General features: G+C 44.2%; 2 protein-coding genes across 2 annotated transcripts in view; one reads left to right on the top strand and one right to left on the bottom strand.

The window, feature by feature from the left end:
• The window catches only part of LOC311133207 (neuroendocrine convertase 2), a gene marked incomplete at both ends in the record, with an annotated part of 85,911 nt that extends 78,655 nt beyond the window's left edge, over positions 1 to 7,256 (top strand). The window contains one exon of the mRNA XM_084166688.1: positions 6,770 to 7,256. Within this exon, the coding sequence (XP_084022814.1) occupies positions 6,770 to 7,256 (487 nt within the window). The remainder of the gene's footprint in view (positions 1 to 6,769) is intronic.
• A 3,757-nt stretch (positions 7,257 to 11,013) lies between these two features.
• LOC311113812 (filensin-like) lies at positions 11,014 to 21,526 on the bottom strand (the record flags this gene model as incomplete). The annotated part of the gene is made up of 8 exons (XM_084157117.1): positions 11,014 to 11,951; positions 12,300 to 12,391; positions 15,248 to 15,468; positions 17,162 to 17,275; positions 17,808 to 17,900; positions 19,846 to 19,941; positions 20,481 to 20,541; positions 21,156 to 21,526. 8 exons carry the CDS (start codon positions 21,524 to 21,526, stop codon positions 11,014 to 11,016), a joined length of 1,986 nt encoding a protein of 661 aa, XP_084013243.1.
• Positions 21,527 to 21,785: the final 259 nt, after the last annotated feature.

Genomic DNA, 21,785 nt, shown 5'->3' with positions numbered 1-21,785 from the left:
GAAGATCTCCTTCACCACATGACCAAAAGTATGTGGACACCTGCTCGTCGAGCATCTCATTCCAAAGTCATGGGCATTAATATGGAGTTGGTCCCCCCTTCGCTGCTATAACAGTCTCCACTCTTCTGGGAAGGCTTTCCGCTAGATATTGGAACATTGCTGCGGGGACTTGCTTCCATTCAGCCACAAGAGCATTAGTGAGACGGGCACTGATGTGGGGCGATTAGGCCTGGCTGGCAGTCGGCGTTCCAATTCATCCCAAAGGTGGTCGATGGGGTTGAGGTCAGGGCTCTGTGCAGGCCAGTCAAGTTCTTCCACACAGTTCTCGACAAACCATTTTTGTATGGACCTCGCTTTGTGCACGGGGGCATTGTCATGCTGAAACGGGAAAGTGCCTTCCTCAAACTGTTGCCACAAAGTTGGAAGCACAGATTCATCTAGAATGTCATTGTATGCAGTAGCGTTAAGATTTCCCTTCACTGGAACTAAGAGACCTAGCCCGAACCATGAAAAACATCCCCAGATCATTATTCCTCCTCCACCAGACTTTACAGTCGGTACTATGCATTTGGGCAGGTAGCATTCTCCTGGCATCCGCCAAACCCAGATTCGTCCGTCGAAGTGATTAATTACTCCAGAGAACCTGTTTCCACTGCTCCAGAGTCCAATGGCGGTGTGCTTTACACCACTCCAGCCGACGGTTGGCATTGCGCATGGTGATTTTAGGCTTATGTGCGGCTGCTCGGCCATGGAAACCCATTGCATGAAGCTCACGACAAACAGCTATTGTGCTTCCAGAGGCCGTTTGGAACTTGGTAGTGAGTGTTGCAACCAAGGAGAGATTATTTTTATGCGCTACGCGCTTCACTTGGCGGTCAAGTTCTGTGAGTTTGTGTGGCCTATCACTTCGTGGCTGAGCTGTTGTTGCTCCTAGACGTTTCCACTTCACAATAACAGCACTTACAGTTGACCGAGGCAACTCTAGCAGGGCAGAAATTTGACAAACTGACTTGTTGGAAAGGTGGCATCCTATGATGGTGCCACGTTGAAAGTCACTGAGCCATTCTACTGCAAATGTTTGTCTATGGAGATTGCATGGCGGTGTGCTCAATTTTATACACCTATCAGCAACGGGTGTGGCTGAAGTAGCCGAATCCACTAATTTGAAGGGGTGTCCACATACCTTTGTATATATAATGTATTTTTGACTGATATTATGATTGTCTGTTTCATATCTGCAAAGTAGTTAAAACGCTGTCAGTTCCACTTTAAGCACAGAGAGAGGAAACAAAGATAGTCTGTGGGTGGAATGTGCTGTGCTCATACATGGGTTGTTATAGTCAAATACAGTGCCATAGCCATCTTCAGCCACAAGTGTCATGATATTATAGAAAACATAATGGATAATGTTGTTTGTTGTTTGAGTTCTTTGTAGTTCCAATACTGGGAGATTCAGAGATGGCAGAGATGCCAGATCTGTCCCAGTTTGAAATGGAGAGGATTTTTTATCAGAGCGTTATTTTAGGCTAAAATGAGCACCGCAGCACAGCACAATCAAGACTCCATCTTCTCTAATTGCAACCTCACAGAGCAGCAGTCCCCATTGTGACAAAGAGCTCATTATAATGCAGAACATCAGGACTGGATAGCCCCCCTGATAATGGAAAGTGTATCACAAACAAACACACACACACACACACACACTACTCAACATCAGTGACTCCTGTGTGTGTTCTGCCCTGCTACCTGGTTCAGAACTTCTCATTATCAATCCTGCTGCTGTAGTGGGGTCAGCTCGACTAGGGTTTGGAATTTTTCCTCTCGGCTGGTCTCTCCTTTTAGACAGCTCTCTTCTCCATTCTCCTCACCTCTGTGTGTTTTATGACCATAGGGATTAAATTACTGTTTTTTTCCCATTCACTTTGGCACCTTTTCAGATATAAGTGGTATTTTTTCAAAACTCTAAGTACAGAACTGATAACACTTGTAATGGCCACTGTCTTATGTTCAGAACCTTTGATTGTGCATTAACACATATTAGCAGTCACTCTTATCCAGAGCGACTTACATGAGCAATTAGGGTTAAGTGCCTTGCTTAAGGGCACATCGACAGATTTTTCACCTAGTCGGCTCGGGGATTAGAACCAGCGACCTTTCGGTTACTGGCACAACGCTCTTACCCACTAAGCTACCTGTCGCCCTGAGTCATTCATGCAAAATCTAAGTTTTCCATGAAATACCTTGAGCGCATTTAGTTTAGTCACCAATACATCAGATAATGATAGGCTGACCATTTAGTCATTTTAACTACCATTTAATCCAAAAGCAAAAAATACAAGATACCCATTTCAAAACTGTTCTTTTTGAAGTGCTGAATAGAAAGCATAGTAGATGGTAAATATATTTTCCCATACAGTATTTGACTATAACTTGATATGCAATTTTTTATATCCAATGGCAGGGTGTGAGCATGTTGAGGAATATGTCAGTCTTACAGTTGTATTATCCTTATACAGTACATACATAGAATAAATAATCACAAATAGGGGTATTGTAAAGCAGTTGGCTACTGCCAACATATAGCACGGTGCCCCATGCACATTGTACAATGTCCACATTCTACAAGATCACCTTTTCTATGTGACTTGTCAACTGATACAGTATCGTGTGTCTCTGTGCTGGAGACGAAATTGACGAGTGGAATATATTGTTATATACAACCCAGGTATTTCAGCAGTGCATTACACTAGACTCTTTCCACTTTGTCCTATTGAAGCACACTGACTGATGGAGAATGATGATGTAGTAAAAATTGTTCGTCCTCAGCTGCAACACTCACTACCGAGTTCCAAACGGCATATGGAAGCAACGTCAGCACAATAACTGTTCGTCGGGATCTTCATGAAATGGGTTTCCATGGCCGAGCAGCCGCACACAAGCCTAAGATCACCATGCGCAATGCCAAGTGTCGGCTGGAGTGGTGTAAAGCTCGCTGCCATTGGACTCTTGAGCAGTGGAAACAAGTTCTCTGGAGTGATGAATCATGCTTCACCATCTGGCAGTCTGATGTACAAATCTGGGTTTGGCGGATGCCAGGAGAACGCTACCTGCCCCAATGCGACTGTAACATTTGGTGGAGGAGGAATAATGGTCTGGGGCTGTTTTTCATGGTTCGGGCTAGGCCTCTTAGTTCCAGTGAAGGGAAATCTTAACGCTACTGCATACAATGACATTCTAGACGAATCTGTGCTTTCAACTTTGTGGCAACAGTTTTGGGAAGGTGCTTTCCTGCACAAAGCGAGGTCCATACAGAAATGGTTTGTTGAGATTGGTGTGGAAGAACTTGACTGGCCTGCACAGAGCCCTGAACCCCATCGAACACCTTTGGGATGAATTGGAACGCCGACTGCGAGCCAGGCCTAATTGCCCAACATCAGTGCCCGACCTCACTTGCTTCCATTCTTGTAGCTGAATGGAAGCAATTGCCCGCAGTAAAGTTCCAACATCTAGTGGAAAGCCTTCCCAGAAGAGTGGAGGCTGTTATAGCAGCAAATGGGGGGACCAACTCCATATTAATGGCCATGATTTTGGAATGAGATGTTCGACGAGCAGGTGTCCACACACTTTTGATCATGTAGCGTATTATGTATTCGTGCACACACACGCAGATACACACACACACACACACACACACACACACACACACACACACACACACACACACACACACACACGTTTATTTTACTATCATTGTGGGGAAAAAAATATTGATTCCCATTCAAAATCATATTTCCCCTAACCCCTAAACCAAACCCTATCTCTAACCCTAAACCTAACCTTAACTCCAAAACCTAACCCTAATTCTAGCCCTAACCCTAATTGTAACCCTAACCCTAAACCTAAAATAGCCTTTTTCCTTCTGGGGACCGGCATAATGGCCCCGCTTATCCAAATTTTCCTTGTTTTACCCTGCTTGTGAGGACTTCTGGTGACCACAAGAATAGTAAACCCACATTCTGCTTTTTAATGATGGATACTGTCATATCAGTGCAGAATTCAATATCCCTCTTGTCTCAAGATGTGATGTGATCCAGTGACATTTTGGTGGCAGACAGGTGCCACTGATGAGGTTCACAGTTCACCTCATTACCTTCTCAGCTGAGCCACCCGGCTGAAATGCATTCTAGGTTATGGCTCTACAGGATACAGTTACATCACAGCATCTACATAGTGGCCTGAAACGGGTTCATACATTAACTTTTCTCTCACGTTGTATTTCTATTGTGAGGTACATTGCAATACAAAACGTGTATGAATAGTGCTCTAACATTTATTTATCATTATCAATGATAAAATCTATGAAAAACATTAGTTTTGAAGGTATTGTTGATAATATCCCATATAACCTTTCAGAAAACAAGAAAAGCGCTCGACAAATTCAGTGTTAAATTCATTAACTTTATGTCAGAGCCATAACAGCATCCATCATGTTTTCTGTGAAACCACATGATGGTGTATTGTACTGAATCCCAATGACTCACCAAATCACCCCTAATATGACTATCTCACCATCGGACCTCAGCACTCTCCTATCCTCTGTGCTCAGCATATTATTCTACCAAAGTGCTTCCAAGAACACTTCGCTCTCTCTCTGTCTCTCTGTCTCTCTGTCTCTCTGTCTCTCTCTCGCGCTCTCTCTCTCTCTCTCTCTCTCCCTCAGCTAATCTGACAGCGCAGTAATGGCCCAGAGATATGGCCCATAACTCTAATAATGACATTAGGTCCACTTTATCCCCATCATCCTCTCCTCAGCTCAGCTTCTCCATCTCTCTCTCTACCCAGTGGTCCACCCCTGCCCTAATGAGCTCTCAGCCCCCTCAACCCCTTACCACAAAGCACGGTTCCTGTGTGTGCATGCTCGTAAGACTTTGGCTGGGGACCCTCATCTGGACAAGGCGATCTCCCTGCACCAGTTCTCTGCCATGGGTCATATAGGAAGGAAGATAATAGAATTCTCAGGCGGTCCAATATGACTGTGGGTTGCTACTGTAGGTCCTTGTAACCCTGGAGGGATGAACAGTGAAAGGCTGTGGTTGTGATTGTGTGGCTCAGTAGAGCATGGCACTTGCAACGTCAAGGGTTGTGGGTTTGTTTCCCGTTAGGGAAAATGTATGCACAGATGACTGTAAATCGCTTTGGATAAAAGCGTCTGCTAAATGGAATATATTGTATTAGTAGAGCCTGTTGCTTTTGACCAGATGGAGAAAAAAAACTGTTATAAGGAGTTAAATTGAGTTTTTCCATTTTATTCTGTCCTTTTCTTGTTTTAAAATCCATACATTACTTACAATGCAAGTTCAATGTTTAAAAAGCAAAAAAAGCAGAAGTCCCCTTCAATCCTAAATATTACATAGCATAGTAATAATATGCCATTTAGCAGACGCTTTTATCCAAAGCAACTTACAGTCATCTGTGCATACATTTTTACGTATGGGTGGTCCCGGGGATCGAACCCACTACCCTGGCGTTACAAGCGCCGTGCTCTACCAGCTGAGCTACAGAGGATGTTGAATACATTTCGTGAGATTATTTTTAATTATATATCATGAAGACCACTGACATATTTCTAAAATCGACCTAGATTGTTTATTTATCCATTTATTAATATCTGTGTGTGAACCATATGGTAGTCAATAGGAGGCAGGCTCTGTCATAGTATTGTTCTTTCCAAGGTGGTCCTAGTGGCTGTCCTCAGGGTGTCTCCATGGAGTTCTACCGTGCTACACTCTCTCATTCTCCTCCATTCATTATTCACCACTTAGTCATTCACATTTTCACAACAGTTCTTGCTTATTCAGAAAGGGCTAGAATATTATTCTGTGTATTTTTCAGCCAGTCTCTCTGGGCAAGGTTAATGGTGTTGTCGATGGTATTGCCTCTGGCACGAACAGTGATGTGTCCTTGAGAGAAACATCGTCTTAAAGCATTTTGAAATGCATGAGTTATTTCAGGTACTATAGTATTTAAAACGTTAATACAATTGCATATTTTATGATGTAGAAATGCTTTATTTTGATATATCAAGTGAATCTCAATCTCCAATAATGAATGCCAGCTAAGATAGCGGTAGCAGGAAGGTAACATATTCTAGTCTAAGCCTAACCAAAAAAGCCCACGCTTAGGTTTCTTAGAATAATTTCATGGCAAAGCAAGCATGGTTTCTATCATTGTTGTGTTTCCGTGGGGGAGCAAGATTTGAGGCAGCAGTAGTGCTCTGTCAGGGTCTGCTGGGTCCATGCTAAGTAGGTCAGGTAATAGAAGGAGCTTTGAGGACAGAGGTCTAGACAGACTGGGCTATGGTAAATACTCTGCACTCGCAGGCTGAGTCTCAGATTTAATTAGATACAGGGACACCTGTGGTCTCATGGAGCTGACCAGAATACTGATTATGTTATTATTTCTCTCTCTGTCATTCTGTTTCTTCCTCTCTCGCCTCTCTCTATTCCTTAATACGTTTTTGTATGTTTTGTTAACTCTATCTTCCTGTTTTCCTTTCTCCATCTCCTGGTATTTCTGTCATTCTCTGACCCTTCCTTTCCCACCTTTCATCTTCTGTCTCCCTTTCATCCCTCTTTCCATCTCTCTCCCCCTGTTGTCCCTTTTCATTATCCTCCCTTTATCACCCTTTGTCCTTTGTTTCACTTGACTCTTCTTTTGCCTTCACCTTCCTAATCCTTCTCTCCCTCCACCCCCCCCCCCCTCCCTTCAGTAAGATCCAGTCGGGTGACAAGCTGATCCTGGCCATCTCCACTGACTCCTGCCAGGGGAAGGACAACTTTGTCCGCTACCTGGAGCACGTACAGGCCGTGGTCACCGTCAACGGTAGTCGCCGTGGTGACCTCAACATCAACATGACCTCCCCCATGGGCACCAAGTCCATCCTGCTGAGCTGCCGGCCCCGGGACGACGACGCCAAAGTGGGCTTTGACAAGTGGCCCTTCATGACCACACACACCTGGGGAGAGGACCCCCGCGGGACCTGGGTCCTGGAGGTGGGCTTCCAGGGAGACGAGCCACAGAGAGGGGCCCTGAAGGAGTGGACCCTCATGCTCCATGGAACACAAAGTGCCCCTTATATAGACCAGATAGTGCACGACTATCAGTCCAAACTAGCCATGTCAAAAAAGGAGGAGCTGGAGGAAGAGCTGGACGAGGCAGTGGAGAGGAGTCTGAAGAGCCTGCTGAGTAAAAACTAGCTGACGTAACTAACTAAACACCGTCTGGTCAGGTCTGCATGCCGAGCCGGTCTCGCTCTCTACTTCTCTCCTATCTTTCTCTCACTTCCCCTCTCTCTTTCTTTCTCGCACTTTCCACTTCTCTCACTTTCTCTGCCCCTTCTCTCTTTCTTTTGCCCTCTCTCACACTTTCTCTCCCCACTCCCTTTCTGTCCTCTCTCATTTTCTTTATTTTCTCCCCTCCTACCCTTTTCTCTGCTTTTTGTTTTTCTGTGTTTATATTAGCCCTCCACTTCCAATGAATGTTTCTTGTAATCCGATGATGATAATAAAAGTGTAGCCTTCAAATAATCTGTCCTGTAGAGAAAAGAAAACGATCCTATCTGGCTTTCGGTCTATGTTTTTTTAAAACTTGACAAAAATGTATATAAACATAATATATCAACCATGTGGTGTTCTTGCTTCCCCCCACCCGTCCACCTCTGGTGAAACAACTGTTGTACAGTTTGTGACTGTACATTATTTTCAGTGTCAATCTACTTAAAGTTTAATACCTTGCAAACAGAGCAGTGATACTTCTTTCTGTTTATATTTTTGTGACAAGCAACTGTTTCTATATAAACAAGACAAGGATCGTGTGATTCATTTTGCTACCTGTGGTCCTCAAAGCGTATTGCAGAATAACCTTTGTCGTATACTATAATACATCTATTCAGCTGTTTGTTAAAGCACTTCAGTGATTTGCCCCACTCTGCAATGCACAGGCAGGTAGCAGACATTTCTTCTTTGTCATTTGAATGAGGAAGATAAATAAGACTGGAAGATAGGTCAGACCCTGGGTATGTGGCTCTGTATTCCAATTTCACTTTCTAAGGTAAGTAATTTTGCCTTACAATGCTCATTGCCAGACATTTGAAGCCTATGCTGTAATGGGAAGCACTTATCTTATCCTAAACGATATTATAACCGCGATCGATAATAGACAGTACTGTGCAGCCGTCTTCATCGACCTGGCCAAGGCTTTCGACTCTGTCAACCACCGCATTCTTATTGGCAGACTAAATAGCCTTGGTTTCTCAAATGACTGCCTCGCCTGGTTCACCAACTACTTCTCAGATAGAGTTCAATGTGTCAAATCGGAGGGCCTGTTGTCTGGACCTATGGCAGTCTATATGGGGGTGCCACAGAGTTCAATTCTTGGGCCGACTCTTTTCTCTGTGTATATCAATGATGTCGCTCTTGCTGCTGGTGACTCTCAGATCCACCTCTACGCAGACGACACCATTTTGTATACATCTGGCCCTTCATTGGACACTGTGTTAACAAACCTCCAAACGAGCTTCAATGCCATACAACACTCCTTCAGTAGCCTCCAACTGCTCTTAAACACTAGTAAAACTAAATGCATGCTCTTCAATCGAACGCTGCTGGCACCCGCCCACCCGACTAGAATCACTACTCTTGACGGGTCTGACCTAGAGTATGTTGACAACTACAAATACCTAGTTGTCTGGTTAGACTGTAAACTCTCCTTCCAGACTCACATTAAGAGTCTCCAATCCAAAGTTAAATCTAGAATCGGCTTCCTATTTCACAACAAAGCCTCCTTCACTCATGCTGCCAAACATGCCCTCGTAAAACTGACTATCCTACCGATCCTTGACTTCGGCGATGTAATTTACAAAATAGCCTCCAACACTCTACTCAGCAAATTGGATGTAGTCTATCACAGTGCCATCCGTTTTGTCTCCAAAGCCCCATAAACTACCCACCATTGTGACCTGTACGCTCTTGTTGGCTGGTCCTCACTACATGTTCGTCGTCAAACCCACTGGCTCCAGGCCATCTATAAATCACTGCTAGGCAAATCCCCGCCTTATCTTAGCTCATTGGTCACCATAGCAACAACCACCCGTAGTATGCGCTCCAGCAGGTATATCTCACTGGTCATCCCCAAAGACAACATCTCCTTTGGCCGCCATTCCTTCCAGTTCTCTGCTGCCAATGACTGGAACGAATTGCAAAAATCACTGAAGCTGGAGACTCTTATCTCCCTCACTAACTTTAAGCATCAGTTGTCAGAGCACCTTACCGATCACTGCACCTGTACACAGCCCATCTGAAATTAGCCCACCCAACTACCTCATCCCTATATTGTTATTTATTTTGCTCATTTGCACCCCAGTACCTCTATTTGCACATAATCTCTTGCACATCTATCATTCCAGTGTTAATACTAATTGTAATTATTTTGCACTATAGCCTATGTATTGCCTTACCTCCATAACTTGCTACATTTGCACACACTGTATATATATTTTCTGTTGTATTTTTTGACTTTAATGTTTTTTTTTTACCCCATATGTAACTCTGTGTTGTTGTTTTTATCGCACTGCTTTTCTTTATCTTGGCCAGGTCGCAGTTGCAAATGAGAACTTGTTCTCAACTGGCTTACCTGGTTAAATAAAGGTTTAAAAAAATATATATATATCTGTTCACTCCAGAGCACAAAGCACAGGGACATTTACATCACACACTGGGTAAAGAAACCGGGAATATAGTATAAAACACTTAGCTTCTCCTTCTTCCCCTCTCTGGATCTCTTACTTTTGTAATTCTGTCACACGCACACACGCTGTCTCTCGCTCTCTCTCTCTCTTGTCTGTCCCTCTAAGGGAAAGTGGATTATGCAGAGTTCAGAGGTCGCTGTCTGCTCCTCCAGTTCATCTCTATGAAAAATCGATGACTCTCCTTCAGTAACTGCAGAGTTCAAAGTAACACCTTTCACTCCGCGCTGAGAGACACCCAATGTTTACTAAACACTGCACTAGCTTAGTCTAATGTCCTCACTCTGATACAATGAATACACCTCTAGTATGTAAGTCAAACAGGGTGATCAGTTAAAAACTAGGCATCCATCACCTCTACCATCATTATAAAGTAAGTCAATAGTGCTTTCACTGCATACATAAAGTAAAAATATGAAACATTCGCTGTTATTATTCAAAGAATATAATATGATTTGTTTAATCTTTTTTGTTTTCACATTTGGCACATTTCAATGGATTGCAATGAGATGAAGGATTGGGGGCATTAATTTGTAAAGCAACAAAGCTGTGAGTGTGTCATAAGTGCGGTGCTAACGTCAAAACACAAACACAGTAGAGCTTTGCGCTTTTGAAGCTTGATTCTTTTATATTATTAAAGCAATTTTATACACAGCAAACCTGTGTTGAGGGCAGTCGATGGCATCCAAATGAACAAATCAGCTCTTGGGTTTGGGGTAAGGTTTAGTTTGGAAGGGTGGCATACATCCATGATGGCAGTAGCATGTAATCAATTTATAAAAATGTTTGACTTTTTTCACACATCAAAGCCATGTTTTTATTTACTTTTTGTGGGGTGAGGTGGCAAGGGGGTTTGTAGTTTTGATGTTCGTACTTCATGTTTTCAGACAGTAAAGGCGTAAGGTATCGGCATAAGTAGAAATAACAATAGCAGCATTTTGGAACCAGCTAACGCTTGCTGAACGCAAAGCCAGAGAGCGTGAGTGAATAGAGGAGCAGTATCAGGAATGTGCGAGGAGTCTTTAGCAGTCCTCTATGTGAGGAATGTCTCTTTAAGGTTGGTTTCATATAGGGTGGGAACAGTGTCTTTAGAATGTGTCTTTAGCAGAGTCACATAATGGCTCAGTGTTTGTTCTTACTGGCATAAGGTGAGGTGAAACTTGTGAGGAGTCTGTCCAGATCTTTTGGCCAAGGTCGACCTTATCTACGACTCAGTTCTTCTTCTTGCTGGTCTTCTCGATCATGGTCTCCACCACCATTGCCGTCTCCTCATAGCCATAGCCCTTCGTCTTGCGGTCGTTGGAGAACTTTTCCACTGACTCCACCAGCTCCACCTTTTCGTAGCTCATGGAGTCAGGGGGCATGCTGCTAGCGCTGCGGGGGGAGGGCATGGGAGGAGGGCCCCTGCGGCGACTGTCGTCTTTACCCCCCTTGGGTCCGGAGGGATTGCTGGGGCCTTTGGGGTTAGGGCCAGGAGCTGGGGCAGGGTTGGGCTGTGGGGGGGGACTAGGGTCCTTAGGCCTAGGCTCGGGGTCTCCGCCCCTAGATTTCTCCTTCCCACCACCTTTTCCGCCCTTATCGTCTCCCTTTCCCCCCTCTCCGTCAGAGGGTGGGGTGGGGGTACGGGGGCCAGGGGGTGGCATAGGCTGGGGATGAGGGGGGTTGGGGGAGGGGGTGTAGGGGCCGAAGGGGTCATAAGGGGAGACCATGCCGTTGCGGATGGTGACGAAGACGTGTCCGGCGGAGGGGCTGGAGGTGTAGAAGTGGGGGTGGAGGTAGCTGCCATCGCCAGTCACCAGCACATAGCGCCCCTTGGTGTAGAAGTCAGCAATTGGCTCTGGCTTCTTGTACCTTCTCATTCGGTCTCTGACAATGTTACAAAGTGTGTCGAAGGCTTTGCTGATCTGAGCCCCGTCTGGCACGTCCTGGGGTGTGTAAAGTGACCTCTGCTCCTCCCTCTTCAACTCGCCTTCCTCCCCTGCCACCCCTCGCTTCTCATCCTCCATGTGTTCAGCTCCACCAACTCTCTCCTCCTGGCCGCTGTCCATCACATCTTTGGGGCTGATCTCCTTCTTCTTCAGGACCTTCTTGGCCATGTTCTTCTGGCGAGGCTTGACACTGGTGATGTCCTGAATGGCTTGGGTGATGTCTGGAGACAACAAAACAACAATACACTCAGATTGTCCTTTTGGATGTGGCAGATAAAATAAACATATAAGTCATAACATTCTAAATACATTATCCAAGGAGGATAGTACCCCCACGGGACCATGGTCATCATTATCTGCCATGAATAGACCTTAGGAGGATCTATTCTGTTTTTTGTTTTATGGTCTTTGTCTCTGAGTGGGTAGGAAACACACCACTGTGTGGCTGTATACATTAGGGCTAGTGTGGTTGTAGCCTATGATGACGATGGGGTGTTATGTGTCTGCTCTGTATGTATGGAGACTATCCGTGTGAAGCAGCTGTGGAATGAGACGTGGCATGTCCTCACCTCTGCCCCTGCTCGACACAGTGGGTGTGTGGGTGTAGCGGTAATTGGTGGTGAACAAGGTAATGGGCGTCCCAATTATTGCTGAATTCAACCTGTGGAAGAGAATGATGAAGAAATGTTAGTTGCCACCACAGCAACAGCATGTGATAGTGTATTTGTATGTGTTAGTAATAAACACTATACTAATGATAGTAATGTGTATTCTAAGATACATTCCTTTGTCTTTTTTTAAATTACACTGAACAAAAATATAAACGTGACATGCAACAATTTCAAAGATTTTACTGAGTTACAGTTCATATAAGGAAATTGATCAATCTAAATATATTCATTAGGCTCTAATCTATGGATTTCATGACTGGGAATACAGATACACTACATGACCAAAGTATGTGGACACCTGCTCGTCGAACATCTCATTCCAAAATCATGGGCATTAATATAGAGTTGGTCCCCCCTATAATAAACCTCCACTCTTTTGGGAAGGCTTTCCACTAGATGTTGGAACATTGCTGAGCGGACTTGCTTCCATTCAGCCACAAGAGAATTAGTGAGGTCGGGCACTGATGTTGGGCGATCAGGCCCGGGTCGCAGTCAGTGTTCCAATTCATCCCAAAGGTGTTCAATGGGGTTGAAGTCAGGGCTCTGTCAGGCCAGTCAAGTTCTTCCAAACCGATCTCAACAAACCATATCTGTATGGACTTCGCTTTGTGCACGTGGGCATTCTCATGCTGAAACTTTTTTGCCACAAAGTTGGAAGTACAGAATCGTCTAGAATGTCATTGTATGCTGTAGCGTTAAGATTTCCCTTCACTGGAACTAAGTGGGGGCCTGCCCCGAACCATGAAAAACAGCCCCTGACCATTATTCCTCCTCCACCAAACTTTACAGCCGGCACTATGCATTGGGGCAGGTAGCGTTCTCCTGGCATCCGCCAAACCCAGATTAATCCGTTGGACTGCCAGATGGTGAAGCGTGATTCATCACTTCAGAGAACGTGTTTCCACTGCTCCATAGTCCAATGGCAGCGAGCTTTACACCACTCCAGCCAACGCTTGGCATTGCGCATTGGTGATCTTAGGCTTGTGTGCGGCTGCTCGGCCATGGAAACCCATTTCATTGGAAAGGTGGCATCCTATGACGGTGCCACATTGAAAGTCACTGAGCTCTTCAGTAAGGCCATTCTACTGCCAATGTTTGTCTATGGAGATTGCATGGCGGTGTGCTCGATTTTATACACCTGTCAACAATTGGTGTGGCTGATATAGCCGAATCCACTAATTTGAAGGGGGTCCACATACTTTTGTCTATGTAGTTTATGCATCTGTTGGTCACAGATACATTTTATAAAAGGTAGGGGCGTTGATCATGCAGCGCGACACATCTCCTTCGCATAGAGTTGATCAGGCTGTTGATTTTGGTCTGTGGAATGTTGTCCAACTCCTCTTCAATGGCTGTGCGAAGTTGCTAGATATTGGTGGGAACTGGAACATGCTGTTGTACACATCAATCCAGAGCATCCCAAACATACTCAATGGGTGACATGTCTGGTGAGTATGCAGACCATGGAAGAAGTGGGACATTTTCAGCTTCCAGGAATTGTGTACAGATCCTTGCGACATGGGGCCGTGCATTATCATGCTGAAACATGAGGCGATGGCGGCGGATGAATGGGACAAAAATGGGCCTCAGGATATCATCATGGTATCTCTGTGCATTCAGAATGCCATCGATAAAATGCAATTGTGTTCGTTGTCCGTAGCTTATGAGTGCCCAAAACATAACCCCACTGCCACCACGTGGCACTGTTCACAAAGTTGACATCAGCAAACCGCACGCCCACACGACGCCATACATGCTGTCTGCCATCTGCCTGATACAGTTGAAACCGGGATTTGTCCGTGAAGAGGACACTTCTCCAGAGTGCCAGTGGCCATCGAAGGTGAGCATTTGCCCACTGAAGTCGGTTACCAAGCCGAACTGCTGTCAGGTCAAGACCCTGGTGAGGACGACGAGCACGCATATGTGCTTCCCTGAGACAGTTTCTGACAGTTTGTGCAGAAATTCTTTGGTTGTGCAAACCCACAGTTTCATCAGCTGGCTGGTCTCACACTATCCCGCAGGTGAAGAAGCTGATGTGGAGGTCCTGGGCTGGCGTGGTTACACGTGGTCTGCGGTTGTGAGGCCTGTTGGACATACTGCCAAATTCTCTAAAACGATGTTGGAGGCGGCTAATGGTAGAGAACTTAACATTCAATTATTTGGCAACAGCTCTGGTGGACATTCATGTAGTCAGCATACCAATTGCACATACCCTCAAAACTTGAGACATCTGTGGCATTGTGTTGTTTGACAAAACTGCACATTTTATAGTGGCCTTTTATTTTCCCCAGCAGAAGGTGCACCTGTGTAATGATCATGCTGTTTAATCAGCTTCTTGATATGCCACACCTGTTAGGTGGATGGATTATCTTGGCAAAGGAGAAATGATAATTGACAGGGATGTAAACACATTTGTGCACAACATTTGAGAGAAATACGTTTTTTGTGCATATAGAACATTTCTTTGATCTTTTATTTCAGCTCATGAAACATGGGACCAACACTTTACATGTTGCATTTATATTTTTGTTCAGTATACTTTGCGATTTTTGCATTGTGAGACTGACAAGAAAACATGTTAATACAGTAAACAAAAGAAAGATCAGGCGATATTAAAGGGGATTAAATAATACATAAAAAATAAATAACACTATGAAAAGATATTCAACCATTATCGAACAAATCTGTGAGGTGGAAAACACACAAATATAATATCCCAAACTGCCGCCATGTGGTTGATACAGTATATTATACTACCGGATTGCCAAGAGACAATACGCTGAAGTGCTGCCTACATCCAGTAGCAGTAGGATGCTGATCACTGTGTGTTGTGGTTAGAAAATTACCTGTTGTCCTCGTTCTCGATGATCCTCTTGTACCTCTCCAGCTCATTCTCCAGTGAGGTCTGGTACATGGCCAGGTGGCGGCACTCATTTGTGTATTTCTCCAGGGATCTCTCGGCTTCCTCAATGTCCTTCCTCAGAGACTCAATCTGCTCGTTGTACAGTTGGATCTCATCGTCATAGCTCTCCTGGGTGCTCTTGATGGAACTCTCCAACACTGACGTCTGACATAGACAGACAGACAGACAGACAGACAGACGGATGGATGGAGAGATACTGTAAACTGCTTCTTAAAACGAAACGGAATGTATTTCATATTTCCATTAAGAGTTATGCTAATGACAACCAAACTTAAAGGGATAGTTCACCCAAATTACAAAATGACATATTGGTTTCCTTACCCTGTAAAGCCTCTATGGTCAAGGTATGACAGCAATCCATGCATTGGTTTAGTTTCCCTGGCACTGTTTCCAAATGCTAACGTTTTAGCATTTGTGGCACAAATCCCATTCAAGTCATGACCTATTAGCAATCTTTACGCATCATGTCCAAAACATCCGAAAGTCTCTAAAATTGATTGTGAAGCTTACTAAAGTCACTTAAAGATCATTGGAACATCAGCATTTGGAAACAGTGCCAGCCACTGCCAGGGAATCTAAACCAAAGCATGGATTGCTGTCATACTTAGTCCAAAGACTGCTAACAGGGAAACAGGAAACCAACGTGTCATTTTGTAATTTGGGTGAACTATCCCTTACATTTTCTGCCTAACTCTGATTATTTATTTTTGTGGTCCTTTGTAGCTCAGTTGGAATAGATTTAACATTTTAGTCATTTAGCAGACGCTCTTATCCAGAGCGACTTACAGTTAGTGAGTGCATACATTTTTCATACTAGCATGGACTTGTATTGCCAAGGTAGTGGGTTCGATTCCTGGGACCACCCATACGGAAAAGTGTCTGCTAAATGGCATATATTTATGCAATCATTGTCATTCTTGCATCTGAATTAACTTCAGTTGAAGGATTACTGTGGTCACTGAACTACCACATGTGCCAGCTGTCTGGCTATACAAAGACTGAATAAATCAGAACTTTTGTCAAGAGAAACTCATGACTACTGTACTGTCTGAGGACGTTGTGGAGACAGCTCTAGTACTGCAAAGGTGTTCAACACACGTTTTGAACCTTTCATGGCAACCTGTCTCGCATTGAAAATTGAATCTTTAGAGTCTTTAGAGAAATATGTGATAATTTATTTCTGTAAAATGTTTAGATTTCTTGCAACAATTATATTCAAAAATGTTAAAATAAAAAGTATTTCAGTTATAGAACACCATTTGAAAACCTTTTTTCTAGGGAACACAGACAGCTATGAGGTACAAGCTACAGAAAATGAACAAAGTGAAAAGCATAATTTGGGAGTAAAGCTGAGGTATGTCTTCAGTAATAATCTGTAGGAACAAAACAAAACTAATTTGAAGGGATGTTCATCTAATATATTATTAAATTGATTCACAACCTTTGAGAAAATAAACATGGACTTTTGGATGTTTGATGTCGGCATTGAGAGTCCTTTTTTCTATGTCTTATTTTGTACTAATATTTCTCGTTTTCTAAGAGATACACCTGTATTTTCCTGCTTCTCTGTAGCTTTTATCACCTTTACTCACTGATCTGAAGGTGATGACTGGCACCTACTGGCACCCCTTTGCAACTACAACCAATTTACAGTATGTACTGTACTCCATGGGTACATCTCAACTGTCTACCTCAAGTAAAGCGGCTACCTCATCTCCCTTCCTGACTAATATGCATAGGGGGTAGGGCCTAGGGTTTGATTTGGAGTGGGACACTTTCAAACACTTGAGCTTGATATGCTTCCTAAATTGTCATAGTGACGGAGACAGGGACCTACCTCGTACTGCAGACGCTGCTTCTGTGCTTGGAGCTGGCAGAGGGCGCTCTTGAACTCCTCTAGCTGACTCTTCAGGGCTGGAACTCTCCTCTGGGCCAGTTGCTTCTCCTGCTCCTTCACACAGAGGTAAGTCAGGCCAGTTATAACACATAGAGATCACACAGAGGGACCACAGGCCAGTTATAACACATAGAGATCACACAGACAAGACAGGCCAGTTATATTACACACTGAACAACTAGACAGGCATTCAAAACGTACAGTATTTTGCAGTGCTTTACTTGCAACTTCAAAGACAGACAAGCAAACAGCTTACAGACTAACTGACAGCATCAGCATACTTTCTGCAGAGCGACAACATGACACACAGAGCTCGGATGACCTGTCAAAACACACAGAAGCTTATTATAAAAGGCAGTCAAACTTCACAGAAATGTCAGTACACCTCAACACATTGGAACACATTTGAACGCATCACAATACATTTTCCAGTCACGGACACACGGTTATCCACAAAGTTCTGCACACGTAGCTGGTTCCACTGGCCGTCTTTGCGGCCCTATTGTTATCTGGTCTGACACCCCTGGTCTGAATCAGCTGGTTCCCCTGGACACAGACAGACGCATGTGAAAGGGGGAGACCTTACCTCAGAGGTGCCCACGGCCACATTGGGCACCAGGTGTATCGTCTGGTTGATCTGGTGCAGGATGTTCACGTAGGTCTGCATCTCTGACAGGTTCTACGGGGGGAGATATTTCCCAATAAATTATTTGACCCTGGACTCCACATACGCAGTGCACAAAACACTGAGGAAAATAAAGGTAAATGTCATACAGGGTGGGTGTATTTCATAAGGTTGGGATTAGAGTACAGTACACAATGTCTATGTACTCTAATCGACCACCCTTTCTTTCCTAATCAAATCCTATTATTTTACCCATGTGACAGAATTGGTCAAATTAAGATCCTACATTTGAAGTTGAAAGGTGGTATGCTATGCACACTCTATCGGTTTCCTTTGCAATACATCTGATTTATAAATGTACAGTATAAAGGCAGAATGAGTTCATAATAGATTGCAGGTGATGTGTACAGTGCATTCGAAAGTATTCAGACCCCTTGATTGTCACATTACAGCCTTATTCTAAAATTGATTAAAACATTTTTTTTCCCTCATCAATCTACACACAATACCATATAATGACAAAGCAAAAACAGGTTTCTAGAAATATTAGCAAATTCATAAAAAATAAAAAAAACTGAAATATTACATTTACATAAGTATTCAGACCCGTTGCTATGAGACTCGAAATTGAGCTGAGGCGCATCCTGTTTCCATGTATCATCCTTGAGATGTTTCTAAAACTTGATTGGAGTCCACCTGTGGTCAATTAAATTGATTGGACATGATTTGGAAACGCACACACCTGTCTATATAAGGTCCCACAGTTGACAGTGCAGGTCAGAGCAAAAACCAACCCATGAGATCAAAGGAATTATCCGTAGAGCTCCGAGACAGGATTGTGTCGAGGCACAGATCTGGGGAAGGGTACCAAAAAATGTCTGCAGCATTGAAGGTCCCCAAGAACACAGTGGCGTCCATCATTCTTAATTGGAAGAAGTTTGGAACCACCAAGACTCTTCCTAGAACTGGCCGCCCGGCCAAACTGAACAATTGGGGGAGAAGGTCCTTGGTCAGGGAGGTGACCAAGAACCCGATGGTCACTTTGACAGAGCTCCAGAGTTCCTCTGTGGAGATGGGAGAACCTTCCAGAAGGACAACAATATCTGCAGCACTCCATCAATCAGGCCTTTATGGTAGAGTAGCCAGACAGAAGCCACTCCTCAGTAAAAAGCAGATGACAGCCTGCTTGGAGTTTGCCAAAAGCCACCTAAAGGACTCTCACACCATGAGAAACAAGATTCTCTGGTCTGATGAAACCAATATTGAACTCTTTGGCCTGAATGCCAAGCGTCACGTCTGGAGGAAACCTGACACCATCCCTATGGTGAAGCATGGTGGTGGCAGCATCATGCTGTGGGGATGTTTTTCAGTGGCAGGGACTTGGAGACTAGTCAGGATCGAGGGAAAGATTAATGGCGCAAAGTACTGCTCCAGAGCACTCAGGACCTCAGACTGGGGCGAAGGTTCACCTTCCAAAAGGACAACGACCCTAAGCACACAGCCAAGACCACTCAGGAGTGGCTCCGGGACAAGTCTCTGAATGTCCTTGAGTGGCCCAGCCAGAGCCCGGACTTGAACCCGATCTAACATCACTGGAGAGACCTGAAAATAGCTGTGCAGCGACACTCCCTATCCAACCTCACAGAGCTTGAGAGGATCTGCAGAGAAGAATGAGAGATACAGGTGTGCCAATCTTGTAACGTCATACCCAAGAAGACTCAAGCCTGTAATCGCTGCCAAACGTGCTTTAAGAAAGTACTGAGTAAAGGGTCTGAATACTTATGTAAATGTGATTATTTTTTTCTTATTTTTTATACATTTGCAAAAATGTCTAAAAACCTGTTTTTTCTTTGCCATTATGGGGTATTGTGTGCAGATTGATGAGGGGGAAAAAACAATGTAATCCATTTTAGAATAAGGCTGTAACGTAACAAAATGTGGAAAAAGTCAATGGGTCTGAATACTTTTCCGAATGCACTGTATGTTGTACACCTCTTACCTTCCTGTGTCTGTCTTTGGTGGAATTGATGTCATCCTGAAGGAACTGGGACTGGATCTGAAATTCCAGGTTCCTGAGCAGGGTATGGTCAGCTTCCTGAGAAGCAGATATGAGAAACAATTTTAATTCAGTTCCATCATCACACTGTATTGTCCTGATCTCATAAGCTTTGTCTCACAGACCACAGTCCTACCAGGGTTGCAGTTACACACTTTAATTATGATTCTAACACTCTGGACAAAGCTTGTAGGTTATTAACCAGATGATATAACACATACTTTTTTTGTGCCACATTGCAAAGCCCCTTTCATGCACAGGGGTATGCAGAAAACGTTACTCACAATGTTTTTTATGGCTAGGCCGCTAATAATGCAGCATGACAGTTTAGCAGTTTTATAGCAGTTTAGCACATTATGGGAGGTTTCCCGGAAACATATTAGGCTTAGTCCTGGACTAAAAAGCAAGCTCAATGGAGCATGTCCATCAAAAATAAATGTTAGTCCAGGACTAGGCTTAATCTGTGTCCGGGAAACCGCCCCTATTTGTGTATTTTAACTAAAGAAAGAATCAGTCACATTTTTCATAATAAAAACAAACAAAAAACTGGGAAATTGTCATAAGTCTCACACATATACCTTGTTGAGTTGTTCCAATGTACCCCGCAGCTGTTGTTGATACTCACATTCATTTCTGTATCTGTGGAGGAGAAAACATAAATCACAAAACATAAATTCAGGAATTCCACAATTATGTGTGGCCTAACTTTTATTAATCTGTTATTTACACAAGTTTGTGTGTTGAGCACATAACATGTTTGATTTTCTTCTATAGGGCATTTCTGTCTTTACAATGTCTGTATTGATTAACTATTCATTGTCCTTAATCAACCTGGCTCCCTTTGAGAGCACTTGAAATGTCTGTTGGTTACCTTTTTTCAGCACACAACCACCTGTGCAGCATTCATCTAAATCCTCTCTTGGTGTTAGAATTTAGAAATCCATGACACTTACCATGACTGATCTCACAGCAGCTGCTGATTTCCAAGGCAATAAACACCTTTATTGAAGACAAACTTTTAGCAGGTGGACAATTTATCACAGAGGTAAGATCAGGTTATCTGGAAGCCTTCACCAGCATAAAAACAGTTTACACTGCATCTGGTCTAGAGAAGGACACCTGTTTATGCAGGGTGGCCTATACACACTTTCCTTCTCTCTGACCCACACATCCGTTTAAGAAAAACACATAAGCCTACTGACTCACACACAAACACATGCACTTACACTTTCAAAGGCAAGGACATCACTTACTTGTTGGTGAACTCGTCCAGCATGCGGCATGCGTCCTTCAGCTCACGCTCAAGCTTGGCATGGTCGGCGGAGAGGTCGCGGATGCGCTGCCGGTTCAGGCCAATCTGTTCGGTAAAGGCCTCCTCAAGGCCGCTGGCCTCCTCCATCCGCTGCAGCGTCTCTAGCTGCTTGCGGAACACGGAATTGCGCTGCTCCAGCACACGTGCCCGGTTAATATAGCGGGCGAAGCGGCTGTTGAGCTCCTGCAGGCTCTCCCAGCCCTGGATGGCTGAGGTGCCCGCCGATGCATCAGGTCCGTAGGGCTCCTCAAAGACATCGGAACGCTCATACTTCTCCTTGCGCACCTCGCGCAGGTAACTGGTCTTGTACATGGTGGTGGTGGTCGCTATCCCGCTGCCTCGGTTGGTGTTATCCCCGGAGTGCGTTCTTCCCTGCGGCACCTTTAGTGTGTGAAAACTCGGGTGCTCACCCTCGGCTGTCTCATGCTAGACTAAAGGCTGCCTGGCCCTGGGTGACTACGAAATAGACACCCAAAAATCTCCCGCTGGCCTGTTCCCACGCAAGCCTCAAGCCTTCCAGAGTTTGTTAGCCTTTGTGGCTGACATTACAAAAGCTCTGCCAATGATGACC

This window comes from Coregonus lavaretus (genome assembly GCF_964263955.1).
Source record: "Coregonus lavaretus genome assembly, chromosome: 1".
In the NCBI taxonomy this organism is placed as follows: domain Eukaryota; kingdom Metazoa; phylum Chordata; class Actinopteri; order Salmoniformes; family Salmonidae; genus Coregonus; species Coregonus lavaretus.
The sequence above is the reverse complement of the archived record's forward strand: the minus strand, read 5'-3'. Positions and strand labels throughout refer to the sequence as shown.